This window comes from Gorilla gorilla, chromosome 10 (genome assembly GCF_029281585.2).
Source record: "Gorilla gorilla gorilla isolate KB3781 chromosome 10, NHGRI_mGorGor1-v2.1_pri, whole genome shotgun sequence".
In the NCBI taxonomy this organism is placed as follows: Eukaryota; Metazoa; Chordata; class Mammalia; order Primates; family Hominidae; genus Gorilla; species Gorilla gorilla.
Window position 1 is genome coordinate 57488438 of NC_073234.2, and position 14998 is coordinate 57503435.

General features: G+C 36.5%; 1 protein-coding gene across 6 annotated transcripts in view; it reads right to left on the bottom strand.

The window, feature by feature from the left end:
• Positions 1 to 279: 279 nt before the first annotated feature.
• IRAK4 (interleukin 1 receptor associated kinase 4) overlaps positions 280 to 14998 on the bottom strand; it is a 29152-nt gene continuing 14433 nt past the window's right edge. For 5 of the 6 annotated variants that reach the window (XM_019038989.4, XM_019038990.4, XM_055358822.2 and 2 more), the window contains 7 exons: positions 14288 to 14352; positions 10542 to 10656; positions 9984 to 10093; positions 5879 to 6062; positions 4641 to 4703; positions 1813 to 1971; positions 280 to 1693 (listed from right to left, as the gene is read on the bottom strand). In XM_019038989.4, the coding sequence (XP_018894534.2) occupies positions 1658 to 1693; positions 1813 to 1971; positions 4641 to 4703; positions 5879 to 6062; positions 9984 to 10093; positions 10542 to 10656; positions 14288 to 14352 (732 nt within the window). In that variant the 3' untranslated portion in view covers positions 280 to 1657. Of the gene's footprint in view, positions 1694 to 1812; positions 1972 to 2036; positions 2307 to 4640; positions 4704 to 5878; positions 6063 to 9983; positions 10094 to 10541; positions 10657 to 14287; positions 14353 to 14998 lie in introns of those variants that run through there. The other variant, XM_055358824.2, reaches the window with a different exon arrangement.

The following is a 14998-nucleotide window of genomic DNA, read 5'->3' on the forward strand; positions in this document are numbered from 1 at the left end:
GCTGCTGGTGGCTCTACGATTCTCAAGTCTGGAGGGTGGCAGCACCCTTCCCATAGCTCTACTAGGCAGTGCCCTGCTGGGGTCTCTGTGTTGGGGCTCCAACCCCACATTTCAGTACGTACACTATAAGCCTCCCACTGTACATGCTCTGTATAATTTCCACATACCCCTCAAATGTGGGCAAAACCTGTAAATATCATGGGAAATCATCATGGGAAAAACATCATGGGAGAGTATCTGTATTTGTTTTCTATTACTGCATAATAAATTACCACAAACTTAAAGGCTTAATGTGACCCATTTATTTATTTATTTATTTATGATGGAGTCTCACTCTGTCACCCAGGCTGAAGTGCAGTGGCACGATCTCAGCTCACTGCAACCTCTACCTCCCTGGTTCCAGCAAGTCTCCTGCCTCAGCCTCCCAAGTAGCTGGGACTACAGGCGTCCACCACCACACTCATCTAATTTTTGTATTTTTAGTAGAGACGGGGTTTCACCATGTTGGCCAGGCTGGTCTTGAACTCTTGACCTCAGGTGATCTGCCCGCCTCGGCCTCCCAAAGTACTGGGATTTACAGGTATGAGCCACCACATCCAGCCAATGTGACCCATTATCTTACAGTTCTATATATTAGAAGTCCAGCACAGAACAGATAGATTCTCATACTGAGGATCACGCAAAGCTGAAATATAGGTGTCAGCCCAGGCTGTGGTTATCATCTGAAGCTTGGAGTACTCTTCTAAGCTGACTCAGATTTTTGGCAGAATTCAGTTCCTTGTGGTTGCAACTGAGGTCCCAATTTTTTTTTCCTGCTTGCTGACAACTGGAAGGTAGGTCTCATCTCCTAGAGGCCACCTTTAGGTTTTAGCCAATGTCGCCCTCTCACATACTTCTTCAAGGCTTACAAGAATTCTTCTTGCAAGGGTTCACTTGATTAGGTCAGGCCCTTTCAACAGTCTCAAAGTGAGTTGTTTAGGAACCTTAACTGCATCTGCCAAATTCCTTCAACTTTGTCATGTAACATAATCTAATAATGGACATATCATTATGGCAGTATCATCAAGGGATATTTTATTTGTGGTTAAATGATTGCTGTGAACACAATCTATAAATATATGACTAATAGGATTTTGTAACTGGCTCTATAAACTTTAAATTTTGTATCATTTTACAATTTACAAAGTGCTTGTATACATTCTGCATCATTTGATTTTCATGACTACGTGTCAGAGAAGCACAGCAGATATTAGCCCAATGTTATTAGTGGCTCACAGCAGCTAAGTGTATGTCCAAAGCTTTACAGCAAATTAGTAGTGGAGTCAGTTGGGCTTCAGATCAGAGTGTTTCCACCCTACATACAGCCCAGGCTCTTTTTGCTAACCCTGTAATTTTCAAACTGTGTTTGGTGATGCTTGAAGGAGATTTCTCAGGGATTACTGTAAGAACTGGGGGTGATACTAATGGGTAGGGCTAAGTGTTGATATGGTGGCTCTATTTTTATATTTTGGAAGTTCAACCCATGCTTTAATAACCACTGTCCTGCAACAGCCTGTGCCTTGTTAAAGGTAAAGAAGAATATTTAGGAAAAAAATCAGTTAAAAAAATGGTTGAGATAGGTGTATATAAAAAGTCAAGAGTCTTTTCCAATAAAGTTTTAAGAAGCTGTCATCTCTTGCAGCAGCTGTTGAACCTTTTAAAAAGAAAGAAAGAAAAAGAACCACATTATACAGTTGCTTTAAAATGTACACTCTGGAAAATATGATGAACCCCACCCCTTTCACTTTTTAAATAAGTATAAAAAATGCATACCTTCTTAATGTCTGGTCTCTTATTTTTCTTTTCATGCAGACATTGACTAGCAACAGAGTACATAGTTTCAACTGAAGTGGAATCAGCATCATTCATCTTTTTATCAATATAATCTTCAATTGTCTTTTCTTCATCTTCAATTTCTTCTTTAATATCTAGCTTTAAAATGAGTGTTAAAACTTTAAGAGCTTCAAATCATAGTGAAAGAAAATAGAATATGTATTTTAATTATTTAAATTAATCTACTTTGTAATAACATGTGCTCTGATTTTACTATCTTATCTTAAAACCTTACTAAGAATTGAAGACCCAGCCTGGGCAACATGGTGAAACCCTGTTTCTACTAAAAATACAAAAAATTAGCCAGGCATGGTGGTGCGTGCCTGTAATCTTAGCTACTTGGAAGGCTGGCAGGAGAATCGTTTGAACCCAGGAGGCAGAGGTTGCACTGAGCCGAGATCACGCCACTCCAGCCTAGGTGACACAGCGAGACTCTGTCTCAAAAAAAAAAAAAAAAAAATTGAAGACATACAGGACAAATCCTATGTAAATAAGTACAGCCATCCACCACAAAATGACATTTTGGTCAATTGGTCAATGACAGATCACATATAGATGGTGGTCCCATAAAATCATAATACCATATTTTTACTGTACCTCTTTTATGTTTACATACACAAACACTTACCAGTGTGTTACAATTGCTTACAGTATTCAGGAGAGTATTATGCTGTACAGCATACGTTTGTAGCCTAGGAGCAATACCATATAGCCCAGGTATGTAGTAGGTCATATCATCTAGGTTTGTGTAAGTACACTCTATGAGGTTCACACAATGAAAGTGCCTAACAACACATTTCTCAGAACGTATTCCTGTCATTAGGCAACACATGACTGGGTATGTGTATATATATATAAATATATATATACACACACATATATATAAATGTATATTTAATTATTTATACCTCCTAGATACTTCCGCCCATTTGCCTTCCAATTTTTATATCTATGTTATGAGCTAATTGCTTATATGTTCCCATTAGCAGCATTTACTAGGTGGGCAGCACAGGGTGGTCTGCTTCTTGATGTGCTTCTAATAGCGCAATTCCAACTTTTGGACCCTGACTCCTCCTCCCTGTACCCAACAAATTTCTCTATGGGTACTAAGATTGTTGAATCAAAGAGAAAAAAGGAGGGGAAAAAATAGGGAGCAGGCCATGATAAAAAAAAAATTAACAGGGAGAGAAGTGTAGGAATAAGATAGTGGAGTTGGGTGAATTATGGTCCCCCAAAACATGTCTATGTCATAATTCCTGGAACCTGTGAATGTGATCTTATTAGGAAAAGAAGGGCCCTTTTAGGTGTAATTAAGTATCCTGAGATGAGATCATTCCAGATTATAGATAATCCTGGAGGTAAGCCCTACATCCAATGAGCAAGGCAAGATTCTCTCTGGAGCCTCCAGAGAGAGCACAGTCTTGTCCATACCTTGATTTCAGACTCTGGCCTCCAGAACTATGAGCAAATAAATTTCTGTTGCTTTAAGTCACACAGTTTTTGGTATATTTTTATAACAGTCCTAGGAAACTAATACAGATGAAAAAAACTATTCATGAAAGGTAGGATGTAAACTCTTCAAAACCACTTTCAAAGATAAATTCTGAAAATGTTTGACAACGGCAGAATCTAGTGACATAACAGTTTTTCAGATGATCACTTTTTTAAAAACTGTGCTTGTATGAAAATCTTATTACTTTAGACTCACACCACAGTCAAACCTTAAGAATGGGTGAAAGAGTAAAACCTTCTCCAAAGATTTATGATTTCCACTATTATATGATGAAATGCAAAACTTGTGACTGAGATACAGCTTATGTTTTTCTGCATTTCATTCTTACTCAAGCCAAAGTTTTGAGGCTTTTATATATTTTGAAGGAAAAAGTCTTAGGCAAAACGATGGAAAACTTAGGTAAAGTATATGCTGCAACTTAGTGAATCAATCTGGGTTCAATCTTGAGCCCTCCATACCCACAGAGGAGGTCATAGGAACTCCAACTTGAAGGCAGTTGGTCAGAAGTTCTGGAGGCCTAAACTTACAACTGGTGTCTGGTGGGATGGCAGTCTCGGAGACTGAGCCCTTAACCTGTGGGATCTGACTCTGATGCTATGTCCAGGAACGTAGTGTCAGAATTAAATTGGAGGAGATCCAGCTGACTTCCGCTGCAAAGTAGATTGCCTGCTTGTTGGTGGGGAGAAACTCTCCCCACTCACATTTGGTCACAGAAATCTTCTGTGTTGATTGTTGTTGTGGTGTGAGAGCAAAGGAAAAACATGATATGAATTTTTCCTAACAATAGCAAATTTGGTATGTTTTTTATTGTAACTTTATAAATAAAATACCCCATGATAGAAATAAGTGATAACTTTTACTAGCAATTTTATTCTGAAAGAAATTTGAATGGAAGCCTTTTTTTTTTCCCCTTCTGAAAATGCTGGAAACACTGTTATTAACAGTAGCCACCCCAAAAGTGACAAAATAAACATAAGCTAAAGAGGACCTCAGAAATCATTTAGTTCTATTCTCATTTTACCCACAAAGAAATCAGAACAAAGAATATATAAGTGACTTTTCTAGGCTTCACAAATACTTCATGGGAGAGCTGAGAATGAAAAATATTTAATGCTTTTTCCATATGCTATCGTGTAATAGCCAATGGAAAGATTGCCAATAGAAAATGTTATTTTTAGATGTCAAATTTATCCATATAAATTTAGACTACAAAAGCAGAGAAAAAAGGATTGAGGAAAATGAATATTTCATTTACCAATAACTGAGGTTCACGGTGTTCATCCACAGCTGGAAGTCCAGTTATTATTTCTAGTAAAACCTATGAAGACAAAAAAAATCATTAATATAATACACAAGATAGGCTGGGCACAGTGGCTAATGCCTGTAATCCCAGCACTTTGGGAGACAGATGTGGGAGGATAACTTGAGCCCCAGACTTCACGACCAGCCTGGGCAACAGGGAGACCCTGTCTCTACAAAAAATTTTAAAAAAACATTGGCTGGGTGTGGTGGCACACACCTGTAGTCCCAGCTACTTGGGAGGCTGAAGTGAGAGGATCACTAGAACCTGGGAGGTTGAGGCTACAGCGAGCCATAATTCCACCACTGCACTTCAGTCTGGGTGACTGAGTGAGACCTTGTCTCTCTAAAAAATATATATATTATACGTGATACTAATAAATTATATATATAATACTCAAGACAAAAATAAACTAGAATGAATATGAATCTTGCTTACAAAATTTGATTAATAATTCTATACAAAGCTATGTCTTTTAGATATTAAAGTGGAAAGAACATGAGCTTTGGGCATTTCTCACCATCCCTCCTTCAGGGACATCTTGGACTCCATCATGACCATAAGCAGCTCTTTTCTATTGGCAACTTACTAAAGAGTCAGCGCCACTCAACATATATTCTAAGAACTCCCAATCCTTTTCCTGCCTCTTGGGGATTCTTCACAAGAATAATTTTCTCTGGCTCTTAGGAGAATATTATTTTCTAAACATTAGGCATATTCTATAGCCCTATGCCTTATTTTCAGTGCTATGAAGTTAAATGTCCATATATGAAACACGTATGAAAAAATAAAATGAAGAAAAAGCCCCCGGCTTCTTCAACCACCCACACCTATCTCTTGCTCTATCTTAAAAGTTATTGGGAATAGAGAGGTAGATTAGTAAATGTCAAAAAATGTGAGACTAAAGTATATACTGTATGACATGATTCATTTAATGCATTAGGTGTCATGCTAATTCATAAAGACAGATGGCAAGAAAATCATTTCTTGTAGTCATTTCAAAAATCAACTCAAAAGTTTTACACATTGGAAGAAGTTTTTATAAACTTTCTGGTATAAGTAGAGGTTAATGTGAAAAACTTATATTGTTACATAAGAGAGATAAACAAGATGGGTGTATTAAATAATATTCTCTTCATTTTCAAAATTACAGCACAATGATTATTTTTAATAATTATGTATACGGAACTTACCACACCAAAGCTGTAAATATCGGATTTGGGTGTTATTTCTCCACGCAAAGCTTCTGGTGCCATATAAGCTGTTGTTCCCACAATTCTGCTAGTCATGACTGTCTGGGCAAACTTCTCAGAAGCCCGGGCAAGGCCAAAGTCAGATATTTTAGCAGTAAAAGCTTCATCTAGTAAGATATTTGCACTGAAAAAAATGTAAAGTTTGAAGAAAAAAATGTTTTTCCTACCCCAAAAAAGTCAAACAGTTCCTTAGCTAGATGTACATATGTATGCATGTATAGACGTATATATATACACATATATATGTATATATATACACATATATACAACTGTCCTCTTTTTTTATGTTTCTTGAGGAAAACATTTAGGAGAATAAAAATGAAATAAAACTGTCTACATTAGTAAGAGAGATTTTCATTATTCCACAAATCATTTATTATAGGGTAAATTACTACAAAGTCTTCCAAGGCACCTTTATTAATTCCTTTCTTAGTATGTATCAATTCATTTCAAAACAAATTTCCAACCAAAGTATCTCAATTATGAATTTGTTTATTCTTTTGTTCTGTACTATCTGGCTTTTGAAGAGAAAAAAATATGGCCAAAATATCTCCATTAATTCATTATGTGCTTTCATACTTTAATTCAACACAATCTTATTGAGAACTCCCTATGTTGTGTAGTATTTAAGCTCACTGCTGGGCGTGGGGGAGTCTTAAAATCTTGTCTGTGACAAAGGCATAAATAATTTTTTAAAACAATGGTAATATTAGGTACAAAATGCTGAGAGAACAACCATGTACCTGGAAAAAGTAGGAAAAATTTCAAACAGAGGGTGAAAAGTGTGCTTAGTATTGAAGGATTATTAGAAGTTAATAGTTATATGAGGGAAAGAAAGGCACTCCAGGCAAATGGAGTAACAGGTACAAAGTGACAAAAACATGATACGGTATACATGGTCAACTTCAAGGAACCAGTGTCCAAGAAACATGGAGATAATTTGCATTTTATCCTGTGAGCAATAGGATACCAGCTAAAGTTTTCACAGTAGGAAACTGATGTTATTAGACTTAACTTTTAGAACCATGACCTGGTAGTGTGGTAGTGAATAGATGAGAACTGATAGGCTGGATTTAGGTTGACTACGAAGGTTTGTAACAAAGCAAATGGGAGATAATGAGGGTTTAAATGGTCATAACATGGGATAAATGGAAAGTGAAAATTTTGAGGCTCACACAACAGAATTTTGTAATTAGCATGATATAGAGAATGAGAACGTCTTCAGCTTGAGAGACAGAATGAATAGTGACTTCACTGGATCAGAAACGAAATGTGGGAAGACTTTAGGTTGGGAAGAGCTGATGAGTTTGATTTCTAATGTTCTGACTTAAAGGCTACTGTGGGATACCCAGATGAAGTGTTTTTGGTATGGGGATACTAAAAATCCAGGATTGGAAGCTAATAATACAGATTCAAAAGACACTCACATATAAGTAGCAGTTAAAATTAACATAATATCACTCAGCAAAAACATACAAAGAGAGGCCAGGCGGGTGGCTAATGCCTGTAATCCCAGCACTTTGGGAGGCCAAGGCGGGCGGATCACCTGAGGTCGGAAGTTCAAGACCAACCTGATCAACATGGAGAAACCCCATCTCTACTAAAAATACAAAATTAGCAGAGGGTGGTGGTGGATGCCTGTAATCCAAGCTACTCAGGAGGCTGAGGCTCGAGAATCTCTTGAACCCGGGAGGCGACATTTGCAGTGAGCCAAGACCGCGCCATCGCACTCCAGCCTGGGCAACAAGAGTGAAACTCGTCTCAAAAAAAAAAAAAAAAAACATACAGGGAGAAAAGAGACAATGATGTAAGAACACAAGAAAGTACCAATCCATGAAGGACAGGAGATGGTGTTTCTTTTCTCATCTAGGGTCAGTTCCTCTGCTTGAGCTGCTTTCTACATTCTCAGGAACCCTACTGAACACATCATCTCATTTCTCTCTTCCATAGTATCCTCTCCCTTTTAATCTGGATCCTTCCTATAGGCACATAAGCACAGTTTAATCTCTGCCAGCTTAAAAAAGTTTCCTGAATGACTTATCTATTTCTAGCTGTCCCCTTCACTAGTAAAATGTCTTAAAAGACTTGTCTATACTCCTATCTCAGTTCTCTAGCTCTCATGCTCTCAACTACAATGTGATTTCTAAACCAACTACTACCTGGAAATGGGTTTCCATAAAGTCACCAAAGACCATGGTGATGCTAATCCAATGATTAAAGCCCTTGACTCTTTTTGACTACTCCCTCTTGGGAAACACTTTCTTTCCTCGTTTTCAGGGACTCCACACTCTCCAGGTTTTCATCTTACCCTTCTCTGTATGTGTACTTCCTTAGATTCCTTTTTGTGATGATCTCTTCTATTTGGCCATTAAGTCTTAGGGTTCCCCAAGACTTAATCTTGTGACCTTTCCTTAATCTACATCTCCCCTCAAGTGAATACAGTCACTTCAATTATCACCTGTATGCAAGTAATACACATTTATATCTTCAGCTCAGACCTTCAGCTCCAAATCTATATATCACACTATCTAACATCTCTACTACTACATCTTAAAAGCACCCCAAACACAACATGTACAAAGGAGAATTCACATTTTCTAACCATCTCTCTAACCCCAACCTAACCAGGTCTTTTTTCAGTCCTTTCTACATAAGTGAATCATGCCATAATCACTCCAGAATGCAAGTCTGGATGCCATTATTCCAGGAGTCATTCCTGATACTTCCCTCTTCCTGAACCCCTGCATAGCCAAGCTATCAACAAGTTTTGCCATTTTAATCTTTCTAATCTGCTCCCCTCTCTTCTTATGAACTGCCACCTATGACAGCCTACTAACTGCCTCTTCTTACAAACTGTTCTCTACACTAGAGTTAAAATCATCTTTGCAAAACTTAAATATGATGCCATATTCCTACTTAAAATTTTCAATGGCATCTCATTACACTTGTGATAAAACTAAAAGCCTTACCTTGATCTATTAAGTCCTATAGGACTTAGCTTCCTACACTTCTCTGTAGTTTTATCTCCAATCCACCACCCTATAACTTTCTGCATCTCAGTCATACTGCATTTACTTCATTTTTTTTTAGACAGAGTCTTACTTTATTACCCAGGCTGGAGAGCACTGGCACGATCATAGCTCACTTCAACCTTGAACTCCTGGGCTCAAGCCTCCTCCCTCCTCAGCTGCCCTAGTGTCTGGAACTGTAGGCATGCAATACCACGTTTGACTAGTTTTTTTGTAGAGATGAGGTCTTGCTATGTTGTTCAGGGAACATAGTCAGGTCTGCTACTCCTGGCCTCAAATGATCCTCCTATCTTGGCTCCCAAAGCATATTTCATTTCTTGTAACTCATCATGCTCCCATATTCTGTCTCACCACTGGTCTTACAAATGCAGTTCCTTCTGCCTAGAATGTTCTTCTCCCCATCATCCATTCTACAGTTACCCTCAAATTGTGTCTACTTATTTCCTGCCCATTCTTTGAATCTCTGCTTAAATGTCACTTTCTTGGAAACCCTTCTTTATATTAATCCTATGTACTATACTATATAATAATAATACATATTATATATGTGAACTGTACATATTAACATTATATAATTATTTTGTGATTATTTGATTGATGTTGAGCTCTATATATTAATATGTTACTTATAGTAGGTAAATATTTAACTAGATAAATACACAAGAAAGAAAGAGAACTGAAAAGTACTCATGGAGGATGAAGGTGATTCAGAAAAGAATAGTGATCCATAAACTAAGAAAACAACTAATTTCCATAAGGCAAAAGTGTCAAGAAGAACAGAATAAACTACTATTAAAACAAACAAAAAAGGTCAAGTAGGAAGAGCACTGGAAGTAGGTCACTGGGCTTGGAATAAAGGAGATTATAGATGTCCTTATTGAGAAGAGCTTTCATGGAGTGATGGGAAAAAAGTCCAGATGCTCTAGGTTAAGACATGCATGTGAATCGTGAATAGAGTGACAGCAAATTATTCTTTAAAGACAGCTTTCCAAAAGCTTTTAAACAGTAGCATTTACCTTTTAATATCTCTATGAATATGATGATTTTCATGTAGAAAATTGATGCCATTAGCTGCACCCTGAGCAATCTTGCATCTCATGTGCCAAGAAAGTGGTGGAGTACCATCCTTATAAAGAAATAAACCAAATTAAAAATGAGAAAGAATAATAAAAAATTTACAGAGAATATATAACACAGAATATTTTTCTAGGCAACAACTGAAGATGATGTTATAGCACTAATAATTTAGGACTACATTTTTAAGTTATTAAAAATAATATCTAAATAAGCTCAAATGGGTGTTTACATTTGTTATTTGAAGATAAAAATATATAAAAGCATCTTCCTAGTATAGTCTTAACTGAATTCTACATTTAAGATTACCACCTAATAAAATGGCAACCCAGTTGTTGACATATCAACTGTATAATTTGTTGACATATCAACTGTATAATTTTCATAGAGCAGGAAAAATATGAAAGTGAATTTGGTTTAAATAATCCAGTAACAAAATGAATATTAATATTCCAGCATATCAACAAAAAGCCAAACAATCTGATGAACAAATAGCTTACCAAGCAAGAGAGTCTGTCTAGCAATGAACCATTAGGCATGTAAACATATACTAAGCAGAGGTCATCTCCATCACTTGAGAAACCAAGTAGTTCTACTAAGTTTTCATGTTGACACCTGTGACAAATAATTTTTCATGCAAAATTATTATAATAGATATATATTCAGCTATAGGTTGGAAGTTATTCAAAGTTTTAATAGAAAAAAGAGCAAAAAAAAGTATGTTATATATTATTTCTAACTTGATGTTTATGTTTATATATGTTTATTGTAACTGTTTATAATTTTCTGCAAATACTTCTCTTTTCAGCCAGTATTAATCAACATTAGAAGTAAAACCTCTTAAAAAAAAAAAAAAAAAAAAAGAAGTAAAACCTCTTTTTCTTTTTTTTGAGACAGGGTCTAACTCTGTTGCCCAGGCTGGAGTGCAGTGGTGTAATCATAGCTCACTGTGGCCTCGACCATCTGGACTCAAGTGATCCTCCTGCCTCATCCTCCCAAGCAGCTTGGACTGCTGGTGTACACCACACTCAGCTACTTTTTAAATTTTTTTGTAAAGATGAGGTCTCACTGTGTTTCCCAGACTAGTCTCAAACTGCTGGCCTCAAGTGCTCCTACCACTTTGGACTCCCAAAGTATTGGGATTACAGGCGTGAGCCACTACAGCTGGCCAAACCTCTTTCTATTTTACAGTAAAAGCTAAATAATTCAGATTTTTGGAACTTGTGATAAGTTTGGTTAAGGACTAGGCTGATGCTCACTTTCTTTAGCCCAATTTTCAATGATGGCACAAATAAGATTTCAAGAAGTCCGTTGAATTTTTATGCTAATACTGTCAAGAATTTTCTAACACACTCAAAGCACTGATTTACAGACATGATCTTGAATCACATCTAATTTACATGTTTTTGATCTTTAATCACACTGGATTATTTATAACCTAACTTGAGTGTCTTTATATACTTGAAAGTAATAAAACTAAAGAGACCTACAATCTAATAAAGTGGCAGCATCTGTGGTAAGACGAAAGAAAACAGGGCTCAGTTATACATCCTAAATTTAAAGTCTAGTTCTGCCCCCTCCTGGATATGTGACCTACCGCAAGTTAACAGCCTTACTGAGCCTCAGCTCCTTTATCTGCTAAATGCAGAAAATAGTATGTAATATGGATGCTGAGACAATTAAATGAGCAAATGTAAACATGACAGCCTAGAAACATATCTGGCACATGATAAGTGTTTTATTATTTAAGTGCTTATTCATTTTGTTCATTCAAAATGATCCACAATTCTAGCAGTTCATTATATCGATTTCTTCTAGTCTCATAAATATTTGAAGAAGTGCAAATTAAAACAGTAAGTGTCCCATTTTCCACCAAACTGGCACATTTTAAACATGAGTAGTTAACATTTGCTGAATTTATACTATATACGAGGCAGTGTGGCAAGTGATTTACCTGTTTTATTTAATCCTCACAATAATTTAAGAAAGTACTATTGTTCCATTTTATAGATGAGAAAATTAACGAATAGAAAGTTAAGAAACTTGGCCAAGTTCATTCTGCTAGTAAGATCCAGAGACTGGCACTTATTAAAAAATTGTAATAATAGGCCGGTCGCAGTGACTCACGCCTGTAATCCCAGCCGAGGCAGGCAGATCACGAGGTCAGGAGATCTCAACCATCCTGGCTAACGTGGTGAAACCCCGTCTCTACTAAAAATACAAAAACAAAATTAGCCGGGCATGGTGGCGGGCGCCTGTAGTCCCAGCTACTCTGGAGGCTGAGGCGGGAGAATGGCGTGAACCTGGGAGGCGGAGCTTGCAGTGAGCCAAGATCGCACCACTGCATTCCAGCCCGGGCAACAGAGCGAGATTCCGTCTCAAAAAAAAAAAAAAAAAAAAAGTAATGATATTAAATGAAGGTAAGGAACCAGTAAAGTTTGAAATTGTAATACACTGCTGGTAGTAACTTATCTCAAAAGCCATTTGAATGTGTATTTAGAAAGTCTTTAAAAAGTTCATGCATTCCTACCTAGTAATTCTTTTTCTAGGACTTTACCCTAGATGATAAAGTAAGTATAACTGCATTTAAAGATCTATGTGCAAAGAACTTTAAAGAAGCTTTATTTTTAATACTGAAAATTAGAAACAAACCTAGTTATGGTTAAATAAAATATGATTTTCACATATGCTAGACTGTTGTACAATAATTTAAAATGTTTTCAAATTATTTTTAGTGACATGGGAAAATGCTACACACACATCATGAAGCAAGTATATAAAAATATTAGCAGTGGTTATCTCTGAGTGATATATTTGACAGATGGTTTGTATTATTAAGTTCCAGGATACATGTACAGAATGTGCAGGTTTGTCACACAGGTAAACGTGTACCATAGTGGTTTGCTGCACATATCAACCCATCACCTATGTATTAAGTCCTGCACGCATATAGGCTTGTATATTTTAAAAATGTTTTCCTGTATTTTCCAGATGACCTACTGTGAACAAGTTACTTTTAGAATTGGAGAGTAGGGGTAGGAGTGGAGAAGACAAATCCTGAAAAAAAAAGCTTGATCTTTTTTCAGCATGTATCATTTTTACCATGCATAAATCAATTCTAGTCTATTCTTCTTACTTGAGGTTAGGTAACTATGATTGGTGATTTACAGCAGTTGGTTTAATGGGTATAATTTGGTAAATCCCATTACGATTCAGATCTAAAGTTCAGGCTCTGCAATCAAACAGATCTGGATTTCAATCCCATCTCCAACACTTACTGGCTATGTGATCTTGGACAAGCTATTTAATGTTTCTAAATCTCAGTTAACAAACAAAATGGGCAGTTGTAACAGTTGTAAGGGTTAGACAGACAATGCACATAAAGTACATAGCACAATGTCTGGCATGTTGCACACACTCAAATATCAATCACTATTAATCACCATAATAATTAGAATACATTTCCTACTTTGTCACTTCTACTTTTCCTGATGATGTCCAACAATTTTCCAGCACACAGGATCAATGCCTTCTAAGCATCCTTACAGATAACACGACTCTAGTTGCTCTATAGATGCTACTTTATATATAAGGGCCTATTACTCTATGGATAGTTTTTTTTAAGTATCTCTACAATTGATCTCTCATGAATTCTGGAAGTGGAAAACATGATAATGAAGGACATGATAGTGAAATTCCACGTAACTTTGTTGTGACTTAAAATAATGACTGTGGCCAGGTGCGGTCACGCCTGTAATCCCAGCTCTTTGGGAGGCCGAGGCAGGTGGATCACAAGGTCAGGAGATCGAGACTATCCTGGTTAACACGGTGAAACCCCGTCTCTACTAAAAATACAAAAAAAAATTAGCCAGGCATGGTGGCACACGCCTGTAGGTCCAGCTACTCGGGAGGCTGAGGCAGGAGAATAGCTTCAACCTGGGAGGCAGAGGTTGCAGTGAGCCGAGATCATGCCACTGCACTCCAGCTTGGGCAAAAGAGCGAGACTCTGTCTCAAAAAAAAAAAATAAATAAAAATGACTGCTATTTAATCTCCAGGCATATGAGTATATGTAATCATAGAATTATGGAGCCAAAAGTACTTTCAATTTCTCTAATCTAAACACTTTATTTTAATTTCATATATGTGCAAACATCACTAGTTCATGGCATACTCTAGAGTGAACCAGGTTCTTTACTCCTTGTCTTTTTTCTTTCCACTACACCGCACTGCCAGATTAAGACTTACTTTGCCATTACTTTTATTTCTTGATCAAACTGCTGTTTCAGTTCTTCAGTAGTAATGTCAACCATCTGAAAAAATAAAATATACAATGTAATACTACACAATTCTAAGGTTCCTAATGCTCAGAGGGATCAAGAGATCAGCTGGCTCATCTCCCTTTCTTTAAAACAATAATGTATTATTCTCCCAATTCTACAGAATAACTGAGATCTAGAAATACTAGTGATTTGCTCAAGGCCCATGGCTGGTTAGTGGAATGAAAAATATATATAAATTTCACCGAGTTGTGGAAACAAAATGAAATAACACGAAATTTCACTACACAAAAAAATTTGAAAAAAATTCTAGGAAACAGAAAACATAAGCAATTTAAGTGCAAAATGGGAAAAAAACCCTACAAAAGCCCTGCAACGTATATGACAAAGAGTGACTATCTTTATCACATACATATGCATTCTATTGATATTTTTAGGCTCTAACAAAAGATTTAGAATATAACAAGTAAGTAAAAGGTAAACACCTCAGTAGAAATGGCAACAAAGGACACAGATAAAAAAAATTTTAATGTTTTTTCTTAATGTATACTTCCTAAATTTTATTTTTAAATGGGAAAAGTAATGCAAACAAGGTTTTTTTAAAATAGTTTTCCTGGTATCTTACCATTTTAATCTTGATTACACATGAAGCACTATGTGGAGCAGGGCTTCTCAACTT